At 41.9% G+C, this 25,939-nt stretch overlaps 1 protein-coding gene across 1 annotated transcript in view; it reads left to right on the top strand.

Moving 5' to 3' along the window:
* Positions 1-25,939, top strand: part of LOC128649300 (annexin A1) — a 106,668-nt gene that overhangs the window by 66,978 nt on the left and 13,751 nt on the right. The window contains exons 8-12 of the mRNA XM_053702499.1: positions 6,984-7,040; positions 7,782-7,875; positions 8,068-8,163; positions 9,548-9,606; positions 10,118-10,240. Coding sequence (XP_053558474.1) covers positions 6,984-7,040; positions 7,782-7,875; positions 8,068-8,163; positions 9,548-9,606; positions 10,118-10,240 — 429 coding nt within the window. The remainder of the gene's footprint in view (positions 1-6,983; positions 7,041-7,781; positions 7,876-8,067; positions 8,164-9,547; positions 9,607-10,117; positions 10,241-25,939) is intronic.

Below are 25,939 nucleotides of genomic sequence, written 5' to 3'. Positions count from 1 at the left end.
CAAGATATGACGAGTCCACTGATTTCATCCTTACTTATGGGATTACGCCTCCTGGTCAGCAGGAAGTGGCAAAGAGCACCACAGCAGAGCTGTATATATAGCTCCTCCCACTCCATTCATTCTCTTTGCCTATGTTGGTGATAGGAAGAGGTAAAGTGAGGTGATAGTTTAGATTCTTCTTCAATCAAGAAGTTTTTTTTTTATTTTAAAATTGTGCCAGTGAGTACTATTTTTTTTTTTTCAGGGAGAAATTGTCAGTCAATTAATTCCCAAGAGGAGTGGAGACATATATTATTTTTCTTCCCTGATGTTGATGATCTTAGCAGACATTATCTAAGATCCTGCTGGTTTCCACAGAGCAGTTGAAGGTAGTGTAAAGAAATTAACTTCAGTGTGGAGAACAGTGTCATGCTACAAAGCAGCATTGAGGTATGTTTCAGTCATTTGTTTCTGGGGAGACTTGATACATCAGAACAGGCTGACATTATTCCCTATCTGGGGAGGGGTAAGCAATATGCACTATATGTATGGAAATGGTGTACCTGGAATTCCCTTTTATATTGATTGCTTGATGCAAACGTTATTTTGATATCAGTCTGTTTTTCACTTGTGTGTACTCGGTGTGTGCTAGACGCTGGGAGATGCGGTTTCCGCCTAAGGGCTGTCATTGTTATTTCATTGTAACTGTCTTGAGAGAGGGCAGTGTTTCATGAAGTTGCGCTTATTATTGGCACATGTCTTATTATTGAGAGTATGGAGGGGCACATTGTTTTAACGTTGTGAGAATCCGACATGTTTTACCCCCATGTGGTTTTTCAGTACGGCTCGAGTTACGCCCACGGTGGGCGGGGCCTAATTTTGCGTGCTCAGACGCGCAGCATTCATCCGGATCAGCTGCAAGGGCCTGAGCTCCGGTGGGGCCTACGTTGTTCTTGTAGGAAGGATACTTAGGCAAAATCAGTGTGATTTGGGGGCAGGTAGGCGCGGCAGCAGAGCTGTGGCGTGGTGCGAGGTGCCTGAATTGAGATAAAATTTATAAAACCAATAACGTTGATATATAACATAATCTACCCAGTGGTGCAATATTGTTAAGCTATTTTGGGCACATAAGGGCACTTTTTATTGCTACAAACGTTGTCTGCTAACAGTAAAATTGTTGCGCTTTTATTATTTAAAGGCGCAGTAAAAATTTTTTTTTTAAAAAGATCAAATTTTTTTTTGTATATATTTTGACTTCAGAGTTCAATATATCAAATAAAGAACGAATTTTATTACTATTGCTAGTCTGTTTAACATGTCTGAACTTCAGGAAAGTACATGTTCTATGTGTTTAGATGCCTATGTGGAACCCCCTCTTACTTTTTGTCCCTCATGTACTGAAAGGGCCTTACAATGTAAAGAACAGATTTTATATATTGCAAATATGTCTAAAGATGATTCTCAGACTGAGGAGAATCAGGGTATGCCGCTACTTTCTCCCTAAGCGTCACAACCTTTAACGCCCACCCAAGCGACGCCGTGTTCTTCAAACGCGTCCACTTCATTTACACTGCAAGATATGGCTGCAGTTATGTCATCTACCCTTACAGAGGTTTTGTCTAAGTTGCCAGTATTGCAGGGCAAACGCAGCAGGACAGAGGCGACTCTGATCCCTGCGAATTCTGATGCTTTGATGGCTATTTCCGATGTACCCTCACAGGGATCTGAATTGGGGGTCAGGGAACTTCTGTCTGAAGGGGAACTTTCCGACTCGGGAATTGCGTTACCTCAGACGGACTCGGACGTAATGTCATTTAGATTTAAGCTTGAACACCTCCGCCTGTTACTTCGGGAGGTTTTAGCAACTCTGGATGACTGTGACTCTATTGTGGTTCCACCAGAGAAATTGTGTAAGATGGACAAATATTTAGAAGTGCCTGCTTACTCTGTTTTTCCGGTTCCTAAGAATTTTGGAAATTATTTTGTGGGAATGGGAAAGACCGGGTATCCCGTTCTCACCTTCTCCTAATTTTAAGTAAATGTATCACATAGCTGACACCGACCGGGACTCTTGGCAAACAGTCCCTAAGGTGGAGGGAGCTATATCTACACTTGCTAAGCGTACTACTATTCCTGTTGAGGACAGTTGTGCTTTCAAAGACCCTATGGATAAAAAATTGGAGGGTCTTCTATAGAAGTTATTTATTCATCAGGGTTTTCTGTTACAACTGACGGCCTGCATTGTGCCAGTCACAACTGCGGCGGCCTTCTGGTTTGACGCCTTAGAAGAGTCTCTTAAGACAGACTCCTTTTAGAAGACATTTTTTATGTAATTAAGGCTCTTAAGCTGGCTAATTATTTTATTAAAGCTTTTGACTATTCCTTTCAAATGGAAGACCCTATTCGGGCCTGACTTGAAAGAAATAATTTCTGACATTACGGGAGATAAGGGTCATCTCCTACCTCAGGATAAAGCAGCTAAACTGAGGGGTAAACAAAATAATTTTCTTTCCTTTCGGAACTTCAAAGGAGTCCCTGCTTTTTCAGCTAAACAGGACGGGAATTTTGCTCAAGCCAAGGCCGTCTGGAGACCCAACCAGGCTTGGAACAAAGGTAAGCAACCCAAGAAGCCAACTACTGCTCCCAAGACAGCATGAAGGGGCGGCCCCCGATCCGGGACCGGATCTAGTAGGGGTCAGACTTTCTCTCTTTACCCAGGCTTGGGTAAGATGTTCAGGACCCCTGGGCACTGGAAATCGTGTCCCAAGGGTATCAACTGGAATTCAAAAATTCTCTCCCAAGGGGGAGGCTTCTTCTTTCCAGATTGTCTGTAGACCAGATAAAGAGGCGTTCTTACGTTGTGTAAAAGACCTCTCTACTATGGGAGTAATTAGTCCCGTTCCAATTCTGGAACAGGGGCGCAGGGGTTTTACTCAACTCTTTTTTTTTCGTTGTTCCCAAAAAAGAGGGAACGTTCAGACCCATTTTAGATCTCAAGAGTCTAAACAAGTTTCCTTCAAGATGGAGACTATTCGAACAATTTTACCATTGATCCAGGAGGGTCAATATATGACTACCGTGGACTTGAAGGATGCATACCTTCATATTCCTATACACAGGGATCATCAGTTCCTAAGGTTTGCCTTCCTGGACAAACCTTTTCAGTTCGTGGCTCTTCCCTTCAGGTTGGCCACAGCACCCAGGATCTTCACGAAGGTTCTCAGGCCGCGGGATATTGCAGTGGCGCCTTATCTGGACGATATTCTGATCCAGGCGTCGTCTTACCATCTGACAAAGTCTCATACAGACATGGTTCTGTTCTTCAGAGGACTCACGGGTGGAAGGTGAATCTAGAAAAGAGTTCACTAATTCCACAGACAAGGGTCCCCTTCTTGGGACATTTTCTTGACAGAGGTCACAAAATTTAAAGATTCTGAATACATGCCGAACCCTTCGGTCCAATCCTCGGCCATCAGTGGCTCAGTGCATGGAGGTAAATAGGATTGATGGTGGTGGCAATGGACATCCATTCCATTTGCTCGTTTTCATCTGACCACTACAACTGAGCATGCTCAGGCAGTGGAATGGAGATTATGCAAATTTGTCTCCTCGGAGTCTCTTGTCTCCTGATCCAGATCTAATTTGGTGGTTGTCGCCGGGTCATCTGTCCCAAGGGACGTGCTTCCGCAGACCCTCATGGGTGATAGTGACAACGGACGCCAGTCTACTAGGTTATGGTGCAGTCTGGAATTCCCTGAAGGCTCAGGGTGTGTGGACTCGGTCGGAGTCTCTACTTCCGAGCAATATTCAATGCGCTTCAGGCTTGGCCTCAGTTGGCTTCGGCCAAATTCATCCGTTTTCAGTCGGACAACATCATGATTGTGGCTTACATCAATCATCAGGGAGGAACAAGGAGCTCCTTAGCGATGACAGAAGTATCCAAGATAATTCGGTGGGCGGAGGCTCACTCTTATCTGTCGGCAATCTACATCCCAGGAGTGGACAACTGGGAAGCTGACTTTTTAAGCAAACAGACGTTTCATCCGGGGGAGTGTGAACTCCATCCAGAGGTCTTTGCCACCCTGATTCTCAGATGGGGCAGACTGGAATTGGATCTGATCTGGTGTCTCGTCAGAATGCCAAGATACGGATCCAGGTCCAGGGATCCTCAGGCTGAACTGATAGGTGCCTTGGTCGTTCAACCTAGCTTATGTGTTTCCACCGTTTGCTCTCCTTCCCCGGGTGATTGCTCGGATCAAACAGGAGACGGCTTCAGTAATTCTAATCGCGCCTGCGTGGCCTTGCAGGACTTGGTATGCCGATCTAGTGGACATGTCCTCTCTGCCGCCGTGGAAGCTTCCATTGAGGCAGGACCTTCTCATTCAGGGACCCTTCCAACATCCGAATCTAGTTTCTCTGCAACTGACTGCTTGGAGATTGAACGCTTGATTTTATCTAAGCGGGGGTTCTCTGATTCGGTCATTGATACTTAGATCTTTCTAGTAACAGGCTTACGTGCCTGAATCAACCATAAGATATGGCGTAAATATCTTTATTGGTGCAAATCCAAGGGCTACTCATTGAGCAGAGTTAGGATTCCCAGGATTCTATCTTTTCTCCAAAAAGGATTGGAGAAAGGGTTATCAGCAAGTTCCTTAAAGGTATGACAAACAATTGGACCGCACGTGGTAGTGTGTCCAAAAAAAAAAAGGTGCGTCTATTTTATGCTACTCCCTATAAGATGAATAATAGGATCTTAATCTGGTGTGATCATATAAAATTATTATAAAAATTGTAATATATTATAAAAATATATAATAAACAAAATAATAAATAATAATAATAATAATATCCTTACAAATGGTATAAATGGTATAAAATGCTCCCTTGCAAATATGTACCAAATCAACAGCTGGTATATAGTATAAGCTAATAAATATTGTTAATTATATATACTTAGGCACAGTCCTTAATGCAAGTAGTATGTAATTAAATGTCCATAGGTGCCGATGGTGTCACAATTCAAGATATATGATGATCCGAAGGGACCCAAGAGGATAGCAGCTCTCTCCACAAAAAATGACAATATCCCTCGTCCTAGAAAAAGACAAGAGGCGCTCTGGTGCAGATAATCCTAAGAGAAATGAGCACAGCCACTATAATCACAAACTCTGTACTCACAAGTGTATTTGCACATGCAGTGCAATAATTGTCAGGTCCGGTCAGCTGCTTGCAGCAGTCACGCTCCAATAAGTATAGGTATGATCCTGTAATGTGAAGGAAAAAAAAATTCCTTCACATTACAGGATCATACCTATACTTATTGGAGTGTGACTGCTGCAAGCAGCTGACTGGACCTGAACGAGTCAGCCGAGCGGCTCTGAAGCTTCGGCTTGTCAATTATTGCACTGCATGTGCAAATACACTTGTGAGTACTGAGTTTGATTATAGTGGTTGTGCTCATTTCTCTTAGGATTATCTGCACCAGAGCGCCTCTTCTTTGTCTTTTTCTGGGACGACGGATAAGTTCCTTAAAGGGACAAATCTCTGCTTTGTCAATTTTTCTACACAAACGTTTGGTCGTCTCTTCACACTTTTTCCAAATTTTTGAAATTTGATACTTTTGCTTCTTCTGAGGCTGGTTTTGGGAGAAAGGTTCTTCAAGCAGTGGTGCCTTCCGTTTAGGTTCCTGTCTTGTCCCTCCCTTTCATCCGTGTCCTATAGCTTTGGTATTGTATCCCATAAGTAAGGATGAAATCCGTGGACTCGTCATATCTAGTAAAAATAAATTTATGCTTACCTGATAAATTTATTTCTTTTATGATATGACGAGTCCACGGCCCACCCTGTCATTTCTAAGACTGGTATTTTATTTATTTTTGTTAAACTTCAGTCAACTCTGCACCTTTGGCTTTTCCTTTCTCTTCCTAACTTCGGTCGAATGACTGGAGTGGGAGGGAAGGGAGGAGCTATATATATATACAGCTCTGCTGTGGTGCTCTTTGCCACTTCCTGCTGACCAGGAGGCATAATCCCATAAGTAAGGATGAAATCTGTGGACTCATATTGTAAAAGAAATACATTTTTTATCAGGATTTAAAAAAAAAAAAAAAATTAGAATTAATTTATAGGAAAAGGGGACAAAATAATGACAATACATGTGCAGTAAAAAATGCAATAATTAAATCCTTCATATTACAATCTCCAAATGTCTCTATGTCCAAACAAAATTAATAATTTAATGTAATTCATAGAAAATGGGATTTATATAAGCCAATTCTGTAATCCACCTTTAACCCCTTAACGACCAAGGACGTGTTGGGGACCAAGGATGCGCTTGACACGTCCTCGGGGGTTTGAAGCTCTGGTAGTGATCGTAATCGCTACCAGCCGCTTCCAGGGTATTGCAGTGATGCCTCGATCTTGAAGCATCTGGCAATACCCTTTTGTTAGCCACCGATGCAGAGAGAGAGACACTCTTTGGCCCTCTCTTCATCGGCCAGCGAAGGTTCCGATACTGGGTGGGCGGCCCATTGCTGGTGGCCTTTCCGGATCCTATTGCTCTATAACTTGCAAAAAACATGTAAACATTGGGTATTTCTAAACTCGGGACAAAATTTAGAAACTATTTAGCATGATTGTTTGTTTTTTTTGGTGGTTATAGATGTGTAACAGATTTTGGGTGTCAAGTTAGAAAAAGTTGTTTCCATTTTTTGTTTTATCATATTTTATTAAAAAAAATTACAGTAAATTATAAGATATTATGAAAATAATGGTATCTTTAGAAAGTCCATTTAATGGTGAGAAAAACGGTATATAATGTATGGGTACAGTAAATGAGTAAGAGGGAAAATTACAGCTAAACACAAACACAGAAGAAATGTAAAAACCCAAACAGTCAGAAAATTGAAGTGCTGTGGTCACTAAGGGGTTAATCCCATGACTTGTGGAATATGATTTAAATTTATATTTCCAAAATTTGTATAACTATTTTTGGTTGTTAGGGTGAACGCTCTGAGGACCCTTCTGTGAGTGAGGATCAAGCAGACAATGATGCCAGGGTAAGTGATGCACCATTGTTAAAAGGATAGTATACACCAATGTTCATATAGCTGCATGTAATAGACCTTAATATAAACAATAATATGCACAGATACTGATTTAAAAATCCAGTGTAAAACCTTTTTAAAAACTGTACTTAGACATTCCCAATTTAGCTCTGTTGATGAGATTATGCTGGGACACCCATTGAAATGGGATGAGAGCAGACCCCCTCCCCCACCTGTTTACATCTAAAACATGTGGGCTTGGTTAGGAGTCTGAAAATCAGCATGTGGTTTAAAAATGAGCAAAACTATACAAATTTACAGTAACACACCTATATAGGCTATATAAATGAATCGTCTACAAAACATTCATGCAAAGAAAAATCTAGTGTAAAATGCCCCTTTTTAAAGGGATATGAAACGCAAAAAAATTGGTGATAGATGTAAATTAGAATGTTTAAAATTGCATGCTCTATCTGAATCTTGAAAGAACATTTTTGGTTTCATATCCCTTAACTGGACCCCAAGAGTTATGCAAACGGATATACCCAATTTTAAAGATATGCTGAAGCTGGCAATATCCATACTTTGCATGCTTGGTTTATATCCTTGGATGTCAGAGCACTGCAACTCCTGTGACTGCAATATTTTTGCCCTCAAATTGTGATACTAAATTGGGTAAAGGAGCATTAATCTACATATGATTCTTCCATTCCACCCTGGATGTCAGATTGCTATAATAATTTCTCATTGTAGGCCTTGTATGAAGCTGGGGAAAAGAGGAAGGGGACTGATGTATCTGTATTCATTAGTATTCTAACCTCAAGAAGCTTCCCACATCTTCAGAGAGGTATGTAACCTTATAATCTTACAGTGCACATTTTTATGAGGAATTTTGTACATTGTATTAAACTGGTTCCATTGTAAGTCTTTAATAGTTTATCAAATTATTTTATTTTTTCTTGTATACGGTTTTATTTTTTTTAGGTTAACCTGAGTTCAAATTGTTTCACATTTTATTTTAATATATATCCTTGCTTAGTTTTTCAGAGATATGCTAAATACAGCAAAAATGATGTGAACAAGGCTATAGATCTGGAACTTAAAGGAGACATTGAAAATTGTTTGATGTCCATTGGTAAGTGACTTACAAATCTGTTTTTTTGCCAGATTACATATGTAGAACTTATCTTTTTAGATTGTCCTACCAAATATGCTCAGAATAACAAATGATAAATACTTGTGAATAATAAAGTTCAGTGTGTGGGAGCCCCCCCCCCCCCTCACTATCCTCTAATCATATTACCTAGGCTTAAGTAATGATTATCTTCACATCTTATATTCCCTCATGAGCATAATTGTAAAAGTTAACATGTAAACCCTGATGTCCTCTAAGCGTTTACACCCTGCTTTATTTCTAATTGTACAAATTAAACAAAGGTCTGTGGCATATAGGATTGTTTTATTCACTACTCTGCATCTGACAACATGGCATGGAAACACACTTGGTTCTATCCACTTCAAAGATAACTGTAGTTTGCGTGACCACACCTTTGGGCATATCTAATACAATGATAAATAAGTAACTGATTTACAGTGCTTTTGTTGGGAACTTGTTAGTTTTATTATATTTATTTTTGCATTTCTTCTTTATGTTAATTTGCAAATAATATCCCATCTATCCCCAAGTCCCTTCTTAATTTGCACATTATCCATGGTGTAAATGTTGCACTTTATTACTGGTTATTTGATCATGACAGGGGTAGGCTGAGACCAATCGGGACCCCTGGACTCTGTACCTCCGAGGCCAGACCCCATATTTCAGTGCCTTCACCCATCAGGGTCATACCCCCAGACTTCATGCCCCCACGCTTTTACTGCTGAGTTAATGCTAGCTGATGGTTATCTACCACCCACCACAGCTGAAAACCAATGACTGCTTTGTTCGCTAATATTTTAATCTGAGCTGTGCTAGAAATTGTGACTGTGCATGAGCCGGTGGTAGCAATCTGATAAATTATGTGGGGGGGATCCATACACATAGTAAAACCTATAGCCTTTCCCCCCATAGGGCTATTCTATGTGTATTGTCCCATTAGTTTAATCTGATTGCTACCGCTTGCTCACGCAGTCACAATTGCTAATGCAGATCAGATTTTCATCTATGTGCTAGGTAATTTTAAGTGGTTGTGACTGTAAATGGGATCAGCACACCAGGTGCAGCTTCAGGATGAGGTGGGGCACTGGCAGGCCCTCTATCTGCTCGACCCTCATTGTAAGGCCATTTTTTCCTGATTGCCTAAGTATGCCTGTGTCTATAAAAGTAGTTTGCCTTTTTTGTTTTCATCATGCTTATTAAAACCATTTTTTTTCTTGTCTGTATGGATATCATATTGCATACAATACCACAAATCCCAGTAGGAAGCAAATATACAGATATGTAGGTCTGTAAAACATAATGGATAAATCTCTTTAAACTGATTTCAAACTGAATGGTAATATAATTTTTTTTTTTTTTGTAGTAAAATGTGCTGGAAGTCGACCTGCGTACTTTGCTGAAAAATTCTTCTTGGCAATGAAGGTAGCATTGTGTGTGTCTGTGTGTACAATTAAAATTGTAATTATTTAATGAATAATACCCACATTGAAAGTGGTATATACTCCATTGTGTATATTGCCCTGATCTAATAATGCTGAGTTCCCAATGATTCAAAAGTTTGTGGGGTCTTTGTCAAACTTTAAGCTCATGGCTCCCAATATTTTCTAGAGACTATCCAAGATGAGGAGTTTGGTGGCTTAATCAGGGAGTTCAGGGGTCAGAATTGTGGCAAAATGGGGGAAGAGCTAAATTGGTTCAGTCAAGTTGTGCAGAGCTGGATGGGTAGATCAGGGAGTTAGCAGTCCTCTGCAACCTTTCAGAAAGGTAATGGGAAGCTACACATGGGTCATGTTTTTTACTTTCTTTATCTGTATATGTCCTAAGTTTTGTGAAATCGGATTACCCACATTCCACATATTAGTAATGGATGAATATTGTCAACATAACTTATTACATCACTTTATTTATATTACCTTTTTTTATATTGTACTAGGGGTCTGGAACACGACACAAAGATTTAATCAGACTCCTTGTTTCTCGTTCTGAAACTGACCTGAATGAAATAAAAACTCATTACAGACGTGCTTATGGAAAAACTCTTCGTCAGGCAGTTAAGGTATGGTTGTATTATATTATTAAATGAAAATGAGTCAACTCTGTATTAAATTGTAACTAGCAGAAAACGCATGCTGCGTACCTTGGTGTTTAATGCTCACTGACTGAAGTGACAATTTCCACAAACGCAGTATATAGAATCATTCATAAAAACAGGGGCACATTCATTTGTTGAGTTTTAAAGACTCTTCATTTGTAAAATAATTACCATTTTAGTGATGGTTAACCTTGTGCCATTCCTCCTCCCACAACTCATACTTTATCTAGCTGATCAATGACAAATACGGCTTCATCCAATCGTTGCGTGCCCCACGAGCTGGATGCCAAAGGGGACACGCTTGGAAGCAGCCAGATTTGTCATCAATCAGCTAATGTATGATATGTGGGCAGAGGAACAGCGCAATGTTTACCATCACTAAATGGTAAATATTTTACAAAGGAAGTTTCTTTTGAAGGAATGTAAGTGCCACTTTTTTATGAATATCAAAATATGAAAACTATACAATCACATTTAACCTGTTTCTGCCGGTACTTATGTTACAAATAAGTAAAAAATTGAATACATGCGATTGTGTGATTTCAATGATGGGATCTCTGGGGGGAGTGCCTATGATGCTAGGCACACCCTTCTGTCTGCGATTCCAGTTAGGAAGCCGTAGCTGCTTCAGTATGGCAGAACGGCTAGGACGTTCCATGCCGCCCTAACGGCTCTAAAGCCCAGCAAGGTTAGGACGGCAATGGAACATCCTAACGGCATTAAGGGGTTAAAGAAACATTGAAGGATATTTCTTTTTCAAGACACGATGAGTCCACGGATCTTCTTAATTACTAATGGGATATTCACTTCCTGGTCAGCAGGAGGAGGCAAAAAGCACCACAGCAGAGCTGTTAAATAACTCCTCCCTTCCCTCCCACTCCAGTCATTCTCTTTGCCACTTCCTATCACTAACGTAGGCAAAGTGAGGTGTTAGATTAGATTCTTCAATCAAGAGTTTATAATTTTTAAAGTAGTACAAGATTGTGCTGCTTTGTTCTAGGGTGTAGCCGTAGTCCATGTCAGTCTCTTCAGTAGAGCTTTGGTGGCTTTAAAGCAAGGGGAACTTGTGGGACATAATTCTCACTGCGCCTCCCATTTTCTGATGCTGTCCTTAAGCAAAATTCCTGAATCAGGTTTTCTTGGTATTTACAGGGCCATGGGAGGGAGAGGACCTCCTAAACCTGGGAACTGCCAGGCAGAAGATGAGGTAAGTGCTAACTTTATTTCTGGGGCTAGAGGAACTCGGAAAAGTTTGGGCACTTTATTAATTTAGATCTCATTGAACTTGGACTCAGACTCTCCTAGTCTATCAGGAGACTTTATGGCAGTTTAAACTCAGGCACTGGGTGACATGTGTTTCATCTCCTGGCGGTCTCATCTAATATAGAACCGACCGTTAGATTATATTGAGTTTTTGCAGACAGAGTGAGTGCTCTAAGGTGTTTCTCTTTCAGGTAGAGATACCGGACTGAGCAGTTCTCTTACTCCCAGTAACTAGAATTAGATATCCAGCTGTTTAAGACAGCGCTATTGCAATGGCGACCAGGAGATCACATATTTAAAGGGACAGTCTAGGCCAAAATAAACTTTCATGATTCAGATAGAGCTTGCAATTTTAAACAATTTTCCAATTGACTTCTCACCAATTTTGCTTTGTTCTCTTGGTATTCTTAGTTGAAAGCTTAACCTAGGAGGTTCATATGCTAATTTCTTAGACCTTGAAGGCCACCTCTTTTCAGAATGCATTTTATCAGTTTTTCACCACTTGAGGGTGTTAGTTCATGTATTTCATATCGATAACACTGTGCTCGTGCACGTGAAGTTATCTGGGAGCAGGCACTGATTGGCTAAACTGCAAGTCTGTCAAAAGAACTGAAATAAAGGGGCAGTTTGAAGAGGCTTAGATACAAGATAATCACAGAGGTTAAAAGTATATTAATATAACGGTTAGTTATGCAAAACTGGGGAATGGGTAATAAAGGGATTATCTATCTTTTAAAACAATAACAATTCTGGTGTAAACTGTCCCTTTAAGTGGTATACTGTTGGTCACAGTGTGAATTTTCTGTGATAACAGACTAAGCAGTTTTTATTTGCAGTTGAAAAATGTATCCTTTTGCTCCCGGTGCCTTTACTTAATCAATGGCGACAGGAAGATGGCTTGTGAGATGCCCACGAGGGGCGGAGCTTGTAAATGGCGCCAAGGTTTTACTCTCCTTCCTCTTTACACGCCTGACGATCGCAAGGAATGGAGGAATTAAGATTAGAATGTGTGCATTGCAGGGGCACTTCCTTCCTAGCACTTCCGTTATCGGAAGAAATGGAGAAATGCTTGTCTCAGATCTTGCGATTAAGACAGTGCTATTGCAAGGGAAGGGTTTGTGTAGAGAGGCTGCCTGATACCTCAGCTGGGTTAAGCTGAGGTGTAGATAGTTTAGCAGTACCAAAATTCCTCATATTTAATCAATCATTTCTGTCCTCAGAAAAATAAAGAAGTTACTCTTTAACATTTTAAAGAGACAGTAACGCTTGCTATATGTTAATTTTTATAAGCAACAGGTTGTCTTTATTCAATTATTCTGCCAGATGTGAGTCAGATTAACTTTACATTACATTTTCTAATACACATGCAGTGCCCTGCGGTTCCACACAAATTCCATCTGGATTTGCTGCTCAAGATATTGCTTCTTTATTTAATCTGCCAGATGTGAGGCAGATTGATACATGCAGTTCCCTGCGGTTCCTCACAATTTCCTTCTGGAATTGCTGCACAAGACATTACTTCTTTAATGTCATGGGGATATCTGTGAACAAAGAAGTAACGTTTCTGATAAATTCCACAATGTTTGCATGCTAATTTTAGCTTACCTCTGCACACAGAAATAAAAAGGTTAAAATTTAAAGAGACGTGATAATTTTGTTAAAGAATCCAGCTGTTTATTAGTGTAATTCATCCTTTATGATTCAAGGTGGTCCAAGAGACCCTACTAGAGCTCTCTTGTTTTAGGCATTGATTTCAAGGTGTTTCTACCAATCCACTTCAATTTCTCATTTATTGAAAAGCCTTTAAGATAAGGATAGACTTGTTCTAAATATACTTCTTCTAGGTGCAAACAAATTTCTTCTAAGGTGTTCCAGTTTTTAATACATTGTTGGATTAAAATGTGCATGAGGTTTAATTCACTCAGAATAGTGTGACTCAGTTATGGTTATTTTGAATTTCTTCCCTGTAACTAAGGAGGAAGATATTTTGGTAACACCAGACAAGGAAATCGCAATCTCGGATGAGGTAAATACCTTTATTTGATCAAGAGCTCCTTGAGGAGGTTTTAGCTCCTCTGGGTGCCTCCGACACCAGTCGGTCATTCTAATATTATGATGGACCCTTAATGGTGGAAGTATTCCTGTACCAGATAGGGCTATAGGGTTTTTCCCCCTTTTTTTCCTCCTACTCTTAGATGGAAGGAGATAACCAAGGGAAATGGGAATCTCCACGTTGGTCTAGAGTCTTTTTTTTTTTTAATTTTTATTTCAATAAATGAGTAAACATAAGAGCATCAAAAGCATACATATGAATATCGATCGTACAAAGTACGGTACTAGTTGGAAATTACAATATGTAGAACAGACATACATAATAATAAATACAAAGAAGAATGCTGAAAGCAATTGCCTATGGGTTGCCAACTATGCCCCCATCTCTGCAGATGTGGGAGCTAACTGTCAAATGCTTCGGAAAGGCAAACATGTTAATTATCTAGTTAAGGCAGCATTTTCATAATATAAAAGTCAAAGCAAGGCTGTTCTTACCAACATCAAAGCATAAACATACTGTGTTGCAAAGCAGGTATATTAATCAAACCATATAATGACTGTGACTAACTATCAGTTAGGGGAAGAGGGATAGAAGGAAAAAAAAATGGGAGGGGGTTTAGGGGAGAAGGCAGGGGGAGTTAGATTCATTCTAGGGAGGGTGGGAAGGAGGTGGAGTGGGTGAGAATATTCAGAAGGGACTAGAGTAGGACAATGTGCAGGGTCTGTGAGTACCCTGTGATATTTACAGCGAGAATTACTCTGGGCTATTTGCCCAAATTTTGATTTGGAGGTCTTCTGATCCATGGATGTGTGAGACATAAGACTCCATTTTCCTCACAAAATTTAATATGTCAGTCACTTGCTCCCAAGAAGGTGAGGTACGCTGTAGCCACATGCGGGCCACAGCCAATTTAACTGCTAAGAATAAGTAAATACAAAACAATTTTTGAGGCAGGGTCAACTGCCTGGGCAGAATATGAAGCAGACATGCACTTGGTGACATGGGTAAATGAATGCCCCCTGAAGAGCAAAATTTGATTGCCTTCTGCCAAAGCGGCTGAATCTGTGGGCAAGACCACCAGAGATGTTGAAGGGTTCCCAGATCTTCGCATCCTCTCCAACACTTAGGTGAGTTAACGGGCGAGATTTTAAAAAGGCGAATAGAGTCATATGCCATTGGAGCAAGACCTTGAGAAACAACTCATATATTGTGATAAAGTGTATAGCTTTTTTGGTAAGTTGGACCGCATCTCGCCATTGGTGAGGTTCATGTGAGACCATTAAGGAAGACTCCCAGTGTCGTACCGGGGGAGATTTGTAAAAGACCGGAGAATTCAGAAGTACAAGATATGAAACAGATAGGAGCCTGGTAGAAGAGGACGGAGAATCCCATTTCATCTCCCAGATGGTTTTGGTTCTCAGAGGACCCCTATCAAAGCCCCACGACATGAGGAGACTACGTAGTCTCCAAAACTCAAAGTGCAGGAGAGGAGGTGGGCTAAACTTTCGAAGGAAACCTTGATAGGTGAGTACTTTATCCCCTGTATAGAGGTCTGTTATCCTGGTTAAGCCTAAAGCAAGCCATAGATTAGGGTGAGAATCTGGTAAAGACAACAGCAAACCTCGTAACGAGTGTGATGGTGAAGGATGAGGTGCTACAGACGGAAGGTTGCGTATTTTATCCCAGAACCTCAAATTCGATTTTATTATAGGGTTAGTCAAAAGGGCAGGTGGCCTAGAGTGCTTAGGGATCCATGGTAGATCTCTCAGGGTATATCCCACTGGAAGGGATGCCTGTTCAATCTCAGCCCACCGGCTCACAGACTCCGAGTTCCACTGGGTCACATGGGATAGTCTGGCTGCCTCATGATATTTTAAGATATTGGGGGCCGCCGCCCCGCCAGCCAACAAGGGCTGTTTTAGGATGTTGGTAGCTAGTCTCGGGACCTTGTTGCGCCAAATGAATTTATTGCACAATTGTTGGAACTTATAAATTGTGGACCTAGGAATTGGGATGGGTAAGGAGCGAAACAAATAAGTAAGTTTTGGAAGAAGGCTCATTTCTCCAACATAGGTGTGTCCGGTCCACGGCGTCATCCTTACTTGTGGGATATTCTCTTCCCCAACAGGAAATGGCAAAGAGCCCAGCAAAGCTGGTCACATGATCCCTCCTAGGCTCCGCCTACCCCAGTCATTCTCTTTGCCGTTGTACAGGCAACATCTCCACGGAGATGGCTTAGAGTTTTTTAGTGTTTAACTGTAGTTTTTCATTATTCAATCAAGAGTTTGTTATTTTCAAATAGTGCTGGTATGTACTATTTACTCAGAAACAGAAAAGAGATGAAGAATTCTGTTTGTATGAGGAAAATGATTTTAGCAACCGTAACTAAAATCCATGGCTGTTCCACACAGGACTGTTGAGAGCAATTAACTTCAGTTGGGGGAACAGTGTGCAGTCTCTTGCTGCTTGAGGTATGACACATTCTAACAAGACGATGTAATGCTGGAAGCTGTCATTTTCCCTATGGGATCCGGTAAGCCATTTTTATTAAGATAGTAAATAAGGGCTTCACAAGGGCTTATTAAGACTGTAGACTTTTTCTGGGCTAAATCGATTCATTATTAACACATATTTAGCCTTGAGGAATCATTTATTCTGGGTATTTTGATATGATTATATCGGCAGGCACTGTTTTTGACACCTTATTCTTTAGGGGCTTTCCCTAATCATAGTCAGAGCCTCATTTTCGCGCCGGTAATGGCGCACTTGTTTTTGAGGACAGCATGGCATGCAGCTGCATGTGTGTGGAGCTCTGATACATAGAAAAGTCTTTCTGAAGGCATCGTTTGGTATCGTATTCCCCTTGGGCTTGGTTGGGTCTCAGCAAAGCAGATTCCAGGGACTGTAAAGGGGTTAAATATAAAAACGGCTCCGGTTCCGTTATTTTAAGGGTTAAAGCTTCCAAATTTGGTGTGCAATACTTTTAAGGCTTTAAGACTCTATGGTGAAATTTTGGTGAATTTTGAACAATTCCTTCATACTTTTTCGCAATTGCAGTAATAAAGTGTGTTTAGTTTAAAATTTAAAGTGACAGTAACGGTTTTATTTTAAAACGTTTTTTGTGCTTTGTTATCAAGTTTATGCCTGTTTAACATGTCTGAACTACCAGATAGATTGTGTTCTGAATGTGGGGAAATCAAGGTTCCTTCTCATTTAACTATATGTATTTTATGTCATAAAAAATTTAGTAAAAATTATGCCCAAGATGATTCCTCAAGTGAGGGGAGTAAGCATGGTACTGCATCATCCCCTACTTCGTCTACACCAGTCTTGCCCATACAGGAGGCCCCTAGTACATCTAGTGCGCCAATACTCCTTACTATGCAACATTTAACGGCTGTAATGGATAATTCTATCAAAAACATTTTAGCCAATATGCCCACTTATCAGCGAAAGCGCGACTGCTCTGTTTTAGAAAATTCTGTAGAGCATGAGAACGCTGATGATATGGTTTCTGAAGGGCCCCTACACCAGTCTGAGGGGGCCAGGGAGGTTTTGTCTGAGGGAGAAATTTCAGATTCAGGAAACATTTCTCAACAAGCTGAACCTGATGTGATTAATTTTAAATTTAAGTTGGAACATCTCCGCGCTCTGCTTAAGGAGGTGTTATCCAATTTGGATGATTGTGATTATCTGGTCATTCCAGAACCACTATGTAAAATAGAAAAGTTCTTAGAGGCCCCGGGGCCCCCCGAAGCTTTTCCTATATCCAAGCGGGTGGCGTACATTGTTACTAAAGAATGGGACAGGCCCGGTATACCTTTAGTACCTTCCCCCATATTTATAAAATTGTTTTCCTATAGTCGACCCCAGAAAGGACTGATGGCAGACAGTCCCCAAGGTCGGGGGGGCGGTTTCTACTCTACACAAGCGCGCCACTATACCCATAGAAGATAGTTGTGCTTTCCAAGATCCTATGGATAAAATATTAGAAGGTCTGCTAAAGATGTTTGTTCAGCAAGGTTCCCTTCTACATCCAATTGCACGCATTGTCCCTGTCACTGCAGCCGCGTGTTTCTAGTTTGATGAACTAGGAAAGGCGATTATTAGTAATTCTTCTTCTTATGAGGAGATTATGGACAGAATTCGTGCTCTTAAATTGGCTAATTCTTTCACCCTAGACGCCACCTTGCAATTGGCTAGGTTAACGGCGAAAAAATTCTGGGTTTTGCTATTGTGGCGCAGAGCGCTTCGGTTAAAATCTTGGACAGCGGATGCGTCTTCCAAGAACAAATTGCTTGACATTCCTTTCAAGGGGAAAACACTCTTTGGCCCTGACTTGAAAGAGATTATCTCTGATATCACTGGGGGCAAGGGCCACGCCCTTCCTCGGGATAGGTCTTTTCAAGACCAAAAATAAACCTAAGTTTAAGCAGGAAGGTAATACTTCTCAAGCCAATCCAGCCTGGAGACCTATGCAAGGCTGGAACATAGGAAAGCAGGCCAGGAAACCTGCCACTGCTACCAAGACAGCATGAAATGCGGGCCCCCGATCCGGGACCGGATCTGGGGGGGGGCAGACTCTCTCTCTTCGCTCAGGCTGGGGCAAGAGATGTTCTGGATCCTTGGGCGTTAGAAATAGTCTCCCAAGGTTATTCTCTGGAGTTCAAGGGGCTTCCTCCTAGGGGGAGGTTCCACAGGTCTCAGTTGTCTTCAGACCACATAAGAAGACAGGCATTCTTACATTGGGTAAAAGACCTGCTAAAAATGGGAGTGATTCATCCTGTCCCATTAGGAGAACAAGGGATGGGGTTCTACTCCAATCTGTTCATAGTTCCCAAAAAAGAGGGAACGTTCAGACCAATCTTCGATCTCAAGATCTTGAACAAGTTTCTCTAGGTTCCATCGTTCAAGATGGAAACCATTCGAACACTTCTTCCTTCCATCCAGGAAGGTCAATTCATGACCAAGGTGGATTTCAAGGATGCGTATCTACATATTCCTATCCACAAGGAACGTTATCGGTTCCTAAGGTTTGCATTCCTGGACAAGTATTTCCAGTTCGTGGCGTTTTCTTTCGGATTAGCCACTGCTCCTAGGTTTTTCTCATAGGTACTAGGGTCCCTTCTGGCGGTGCTAAGACCAAGGGGCATTGCTGTAGTACCTTACTTGGACGACATTCTGATTCGAGCGTCGTCCCTTCCTCAAGTATAGGCTCACACGGACATTGTCCTGGCCTTTCTCAGATCTCACGGATGGAAAGTGAACGTGGAAAAGAGTTCTCTATCTCCGTCAACGAGGGTTCCCTTCTTGGGAACTATAATAGACTCCTTAGAAATAAGGTTTTTTCTGACAGAAGCCAGAAAAACAAAACTTCTAGACTCTGGTCGGATACTTCATTCCGTTCCTCTTCCTTCCATAGCGCAGGGCATGGAAGTGATAGGTTTGATGGTAGCGGCACTGGACATAGTTCCTTTTGTGCGCATTCATCTAAGACCATTACAACTGTTCATGCTCAGTCAGTGGAATGGGGACTATTCAGACTTGTCTCCGAAGATACAAGTAAATCAGAGGACCAGAGACTCATTCCGTTGGTGGCTGTCCCTGGACAACCTGTCACAAGGGATGACCTTCTGCAGACCAGAGTGGGTCATTGTCACGACCGACGCCAGTCTGATGGGCTGGGGCGCGGTCTGGGGATCCCTGAAAGCTCAGGGTCTTTGGTCTCGGGTAGACTCTCTTCTACCGATAAATATTCTGGAACTGAGAGCGATATTCAATGCTCTCAAAGCTTGGCCTCAGCTAGCGAGGGCCAAGTTCATACACCAACCATCAGGGGGGAACAAGGAGTTCCCTAGCGATGGAAGAAGTGACCAAAATCATTCTATGGGCGGAGTCTCACTCCTGCCACCTGTCTGCTATCCACATCCCAGGAGTGGAAAATTGGGAAGCGGATTTTCTGAGTCGTCAGACATTGCATCCGGGGGAGTGGGAACTCCATCCGGAAATCTTTGCCCAAGTCACTCAACCGTGGGGCATTCCAGACATGGATCTGATGGCCTCTCGTCAGAACTTTAGAGTTCCTTACTACGGGTACAGATCCAGGGATCCCAAGGCGGCTCTAGTGGATGCACTAGTAGCACCTTGGACCTTCAAACTAGCTTATGTGTTCCCGCCGTTTCCTCTCATCCCCAGGCTGGTAGCCAGGATCAATCAGGAGAGGGCGTCGGTGATTTTGATAGCTCCTGCGTGGCCACGCAGGACTTGGTATGCAGATCTGGTGAATATGTCATCGGCTCCACCATGGAAGCTACCTTTGAGACGAGACCTTCTTGTTCTAGGTCCGTTCGACCCACTCCAGCTGACTGCTTGGAGATTGAACGCTTGATCTTATCAAAGCGAGGGTTCTCAGATTCTGTTATTAATACTCTTGTTCAGGCCTGAAAGCCTGTAACCAGAAAAATTACCACATAATTTGGTATATCTGTTGGTGTGAATCTGCAGGATTCCCTTGGGACAAGGTTAAGATTCCTAAGAGTCTATCCTTCCTTCAAGAAGGATTGGAAAAAGGATTATCTGCAAGTTCCTTGATGGGACAGATTTCTGCCTTGTCCGTGTTACTTCACAAAAAGCTGGCAGCTGTGCCAGATGTTCTAGCCTTTGTTCAGGCTCTGGTTAGAATCAAGCCTGTTTACAAAATTTTGACTCCTACTTGGAGTCTCAACCTAGTTCTTTCAGTTCTTCAGGGGGTTCCGTTTGAACCCTTACATTCCGTTGATATTAAGTTATTATCTTGGAAAGTTTGTTTTTGGTTGCAATTTCTTCTGCTAGAAGAGTTTCAGAATTATCTGCTCTGCAGTGTTCTTCTCCTTATCTGGAGTTCCATGCAGATAAGGTGGTTTTGCGTACTAAACCTGGTTTTCTTCCAAAAGTTGTTTCTAACAAAGACATTAACCAGGAGATAGTTGTACCTTTCTTTGTGTCCTAATCCAGTTTCAAAGAAGGAACGTTTGTTGCACAACTTGGATGTAGTTCGTGCTCTCAAATTTTACTTAGCAGCTACTAAGGATTTCAGACAAACTTTGTTTTTGTTTGTTGTTTATTCTGGTAAACGGAGAGGTCAAAAAGCAACTTCTACCTCTCTCTCCTTCTGGATTAAAAGCATTATCCGATTGGCTTATGAGACTGCCGGACGGCAGCCTCCTGAAAGAATCACAGCTCACTCCACTAGGGCTGTGGCTTCCACATGGGCCTTCAAGAACGAGGCTTCTGTTGATCAGATATGTAGGGCAGCGACTTGGTCTTCACTGCACACTTTTACCAAATTTTACAAGTTTGATACTTTTGCTTCTTCTGAGGCTATTTTTGGGAGAAAGGTTTTGCAAGCCGTGGTGCCTTCCATTTAGGTGACCTGATTTGCTCCCTCCCTTCATCCGTGTCCTAAAGCTTTGGTATTGGTTCCCACAAGTAAGGATGACACCGTGGACCGGACACACCTATGTTGGAGAAAACAGAATTTATGTTTACCTGATAAATTTCTTTCTCCAACGGTGTGTCCGGTCCACGGCCCGCCCTGGTTTTTTTAATCAGGTCTGATAATTTATTTTCTTTAACTACAGTCACCACGGTACCATATGGTTTCTCCTATGCAAATATTCCTCCTTAACGTCGGTCGAATGACTGGGGTAGGCGGAGCCTAGGAGGGATCATGTGACCAGCTTTGCTGGGCTCTTTGCCATTTCCTGTTGGGGAAGAGAATATCCCACAAGTAAGGATGACGCCGTGGACCGGACACACCGTTGGAGAAAGAAATTTATCAGGTAAACATAAATTCTGTTTTTTAAAAGCTGCTATCCGACCCAGCCACGATAGTGACGGAACATTCCAAGTGCCAGTAGATTTCTCGACATCCGATAATAGGGGGGTAAAGTTCAAGTCGATCATCTCTGATACATTATGGGATAAATAGACCCCGAGATGTTTGATATGTGATGTGGACCACAGGAACTTGTATGTACTTTTTAGTATATTAAGAGACTCTTCCGATATGTTCATCACGTAAGCCTCAGTTTTGAGCACATTTAGTTTATAATAACTAACCAGGGCAAATCTATCCAACAGGGAGAACAAGTGGGGGAGAGATGTGAGAGGCTCAGAAATGAGTACTGTTAAATCGTCTGCGAATAGGACTGTCCTCTGCTCCGTATGATGTATAGAAACTCCTTTAATCTGGGGACATGATCGGATAACCTCAGCAAGGGGTTCCATCATAAGGGCAAATATGAGTGGGGACAGAGGACACCCCTGTCTCGTACCATTTGTTATCAAGAAGGGTTTGGAGCAGAATCCTAGGCCCTTAACCACTGCCGACGGATTAGAATATAATGCCGCAATTGCCGTGATAAAAAACTCTGGAAAACCGAATCGTCGCAGAACGGCGAACATATAATCCCAGTTCACCCTGTTGAAGGCTTTCTCAGCGTCCAACGACAGGGTGACACAGGGCAGATGCAATCTATGGGCCTCAAAATAGATGTTTAAGAGTCTTCTGGTATTATCTGGGCCCTGACGCCGTAGGACAAAGCCCTCCTGGTCAGGGTCAACTAGCATAGGTAGTAAGGAGTTGAGGCGCGAGGCTAGAATTTTTGCATAGTTTGACGTCGAGATTCAACAGTGAGATTGGTCTGTAACTTCCACAAAGTGTCGAATCCTTCCCTTGCTTCGGGAGGGTGATAATAGTAGCCTGCAAAAACTCCGCCGGGAAAGTTCCCCGCGTCCTTGCCAATGAAAAAAGTCGCCCTAGAATAGGGATCAGCTGAGTTTGAAACTTCTTATAAAATAAGTCCGAGAAACCATCTGGTCCCGGAGATTTGAAAGCTTTGAGGGACTTGATGGCTGTCTTAATTTCTGTTGGCAGGATGGGGCCCTGCAGAGAGTCAATGTGATCTTGGGGAACCGAAGGAAGATTCAGCGTGGTTAGGAATGTATCAATAATTTCAGATGTTGGGGGTAGAGTCGAGCCCCCTTGTTTCAAATTATAGAGGGAAGCATATTAATCTGCGAAGGCATTGCTAATGTCAGTGGGTTTTGAAATGTATTGTCCGTCCACCTTCAGTAGGGGAATGCGTGCTGCTGCAGTTTTTTGGCGCAGCCTATTAGCAAGAAGCCTGTCGGCTTTATTACCTTTGTGGTAGTAGACTTCTTTAAGCCGTAAGAGCCTCACGGCTGACCTCTTGGTTTCTAGATGAACTATCCCTGTTTTGAATTCCGCTAGCCTCCTAGACAGCACCGCTGTGGGAGTCGCTTTATGCTCCTCAGAGGTTTTGCGAAGACTCATAGTAAGCTGCGCTAAAGTGTCACCCTTTACGCTTTTTCTCGGCTGCCGCTATTTTTATAAACGACCCTCTGATATACGCCTTTAACGCGGCCCACAGAGTGAAGTCATCCACTTGGCTAGTGTCATTTAAAATTAGAAATTCCGTCAGGTCCCTGGCAATAGATGGGTCTAGAGTCTTTTAACATAAAGAATAGTAGTTCCTTCAAGACTCTAACTATTAATCATAGGGTCCTTCATCTGCATAGAGGGTCTACATTGTCCATAGAGAGTATATCGCCGCACTGGAAAAAGAAGTCACACCAACCTCAGGTTGACAGACACCCCTCTCACAGGAATAGGAGAAGGGCCTTTAATGAGTATACTCCTTTAATGCAGTATAGTGAAAAGGAAATAAGAGTGTCTCTTCTCTCGAGTTCCAGGGAAAATCTTTTATTCCTCCTACCAAGCACGGAGACCCTATCGGACTTAGAATAGGGGAAATCAGTTTAAGAGGCTTGCTGCTGACACAACATGAGGGGCGTGCACCCGACCCGTAAGGGGGCAGGTTCTCCTCAATCAAGTTTGGTTTTGTGGTTCCCAAAAAAGGAGGGAACCTTCAGACCAATTTTTAGACCTCAAGAGTCTTAGCAAATTTTTCAGGGTTCCGTCATTCAAGATGGAAACTATTCGTACCATTCTTCCACTGATCCAGGATGGTCAATTTATGACAACCGTGGATTTCCAGGACGCATATCTACATGTTCCTATCCACAGGGATCATCACAAGTTTATAAGGTTTGCCTTTCTAGACAAACACTTGCCGTTCGTGGCTCTTCCTTTGGGTCTGGCCACGGCTCCCAGAATCTTCACAAAGGTTCTGGGGTCTCCACTAGCGGCACTAAGGCCACAGGGCATTTGGGTGGCATTTTATCTGGACGATATTCTAGTCCAGGCACCATCTTTTCAACAAGTAAGATCCCATACCGACTTGGTGTTCTTTTCTGAGAACTCATGAAGGTAAATTTTGGAATAGAGTTCCTTAGTCCCAAATAAAAGGGTGACTTTCTTGGGAACCATAATAGATTCCATATCTATAAAGATTTTTCTGACACATGTCAGGAAATTAGAGCTCGGTTCCACCTCAGACCTCGGCAGTTAAGCATGCTCAGGCAATGGAACGGAGATTATGTGGACTTGTCTCCTCGAATAACTGGAGCAGGAGACGAGGGACTCGCTTCAACGGCGGTTGTCTCTGAATAATCTCTCCCAAAGATCCTGCTTTTGCAGACAGTCTTGGGTGATTGTGACAACAGACGCTAGCCTTCTAGGGCGGGGAACTGTCTAGGGTTCCCGAAAGGCTCAGGGAGTTTGGACTCAGTCTGTTCTTCCTATAAACATCCTGGAACTGAGAACGATCTTCAATGCTTGTCTGGTCTCAGACTCAATCTTGATCACCAAAAGGTTAGAAAAACAGCACACCTTCTCTGCTTGTAGTGGGGCACGGAATAAAGGACTTGCCAGGTCCCAGTCAATCCAAGTATAAAGAATATTCCAGCCTCCAATTTCTTTAAAAGACCTTTATTTCATATAGGGTCCTGAGTAGAAATTACAATGTTTCAAGCCTAAACAGGCTCTTAATCATGTATAAGATTTATTCTGGGCTCATCAGGCATCATTTACAACCATGACATATTGACATTCATTCACAGACAATCATTATGATTGTTTGTGAATGAGTCAATATGTCATGTATAGTTTGTAGGAGGGGTGGCATGACAGCACAGCACAGTACAGTGTGTGTGTGTGTGTGTTTGTCTATGTGTGTATATATATATATATATATATATATGTATATACTGTATAAGGCTACAATTTGTGATTTTGTAAAATTTTGGGATGGTGGTGTGCCGCAGGATTTTTTAATGTAAAAGTATGCCACGGCAAAAAAAGGTTGAAAATCACTATGTATGGTATGTATGTAATGTATGTAGTATAAGGCTACAATTTGTGATTTTGGGATGGTGATGTGCCGCAGGATTTTTTTTAATGTAAAAATGTGTGCCACGACAAAAAAAAAGGTTGAAAATCACTGCCCTAAAGGGTCAAATCTCGGCTTTATCTATTTTGTTACACAAACGTCTGGCAGAAGTTCCTTGATCAGGCCTGCGTTCAAACCAGTTACTCCTCCATGTAGTCTTAATTTAGTTCTTCAAGGGGCTTTGTTTGAGCCTATGCATAACTTGGATATTAAGTTATCTTAGAAAGATTCTTTGTTTTCTTGTTGAGATTTCTTACATTCGGAGAGTGTCAGAGTTAGTCTCCTTACCTTATTCTCCATTCAGATGAGGTAGTTTTACATATTAAATTAGGATTTCTTCCTAAAGTAATTTCTGATCGGAACATTAATCAGGACATTGTTGTTCTTCTTTGTGTCCTAATCCTTCTCAAAACGACTTTTGCACAATTTAGACATGGTCCGTGCTTTAAAGTTTTACTTACAGGCGACTAAGGACTTTCGTCAGTCTTCTTCTTTGTGATTTTCTCAGGAAAAAGTAAGGGACAGAAAGCTACGGCTACTTCCTTCTTTTTGGCTGAAGAGTATCATACGTTTTTGTTTGAGACTGCTGGACAGCAGCCTCCAAAGTGGGTTACGGCTCATTCCACGAGGGCTGTTGCTTCCTCATGGGCATTCAAAAATTATGCTTCTGTGGAACAGTTTTGCAAAGCTGCAACTTGGTCCTCTCTTCACACTTTATCAAAGTTTTACAAATTTGACTTTCTTCAAGATATGACGAGTCCACAGATTTCATTCTTACTTGTGGGATTTATCTTCCTGCTAACAGGAAGTGGCAAAGAGCACCACAGCAGAGCTGTATATATAGCTCCTCCCTTCCCTCCACCTCCAGTCATTCTCTTTGGCTGTTATAGCACTCCTAGGTCTGTAAATGAATTAAATCTAACTGGATGATACAAATTATTCCCTAAGGAATAAGTGGAAGGGGAGAAAACAGATTACAATTAAAATATAACT

Source organism: Bombina bombina, chromosome 2, assembly GCF_027579735.1.
Source record: "Bombina bombina isolate aBomBom1 chromosome 2, aBomBom1.pri, whole genome shotgun sequence".
NCBI lineage: Eukaryota > Metazoa > Chordata > Amphibia > Anura > Bombinatoridae > Bombina > Bombina bombina.
Note: the sequence above shows the minus strand (reverse complement) of the source record. Positions and strands in the feature narration are given on the sequence as shown.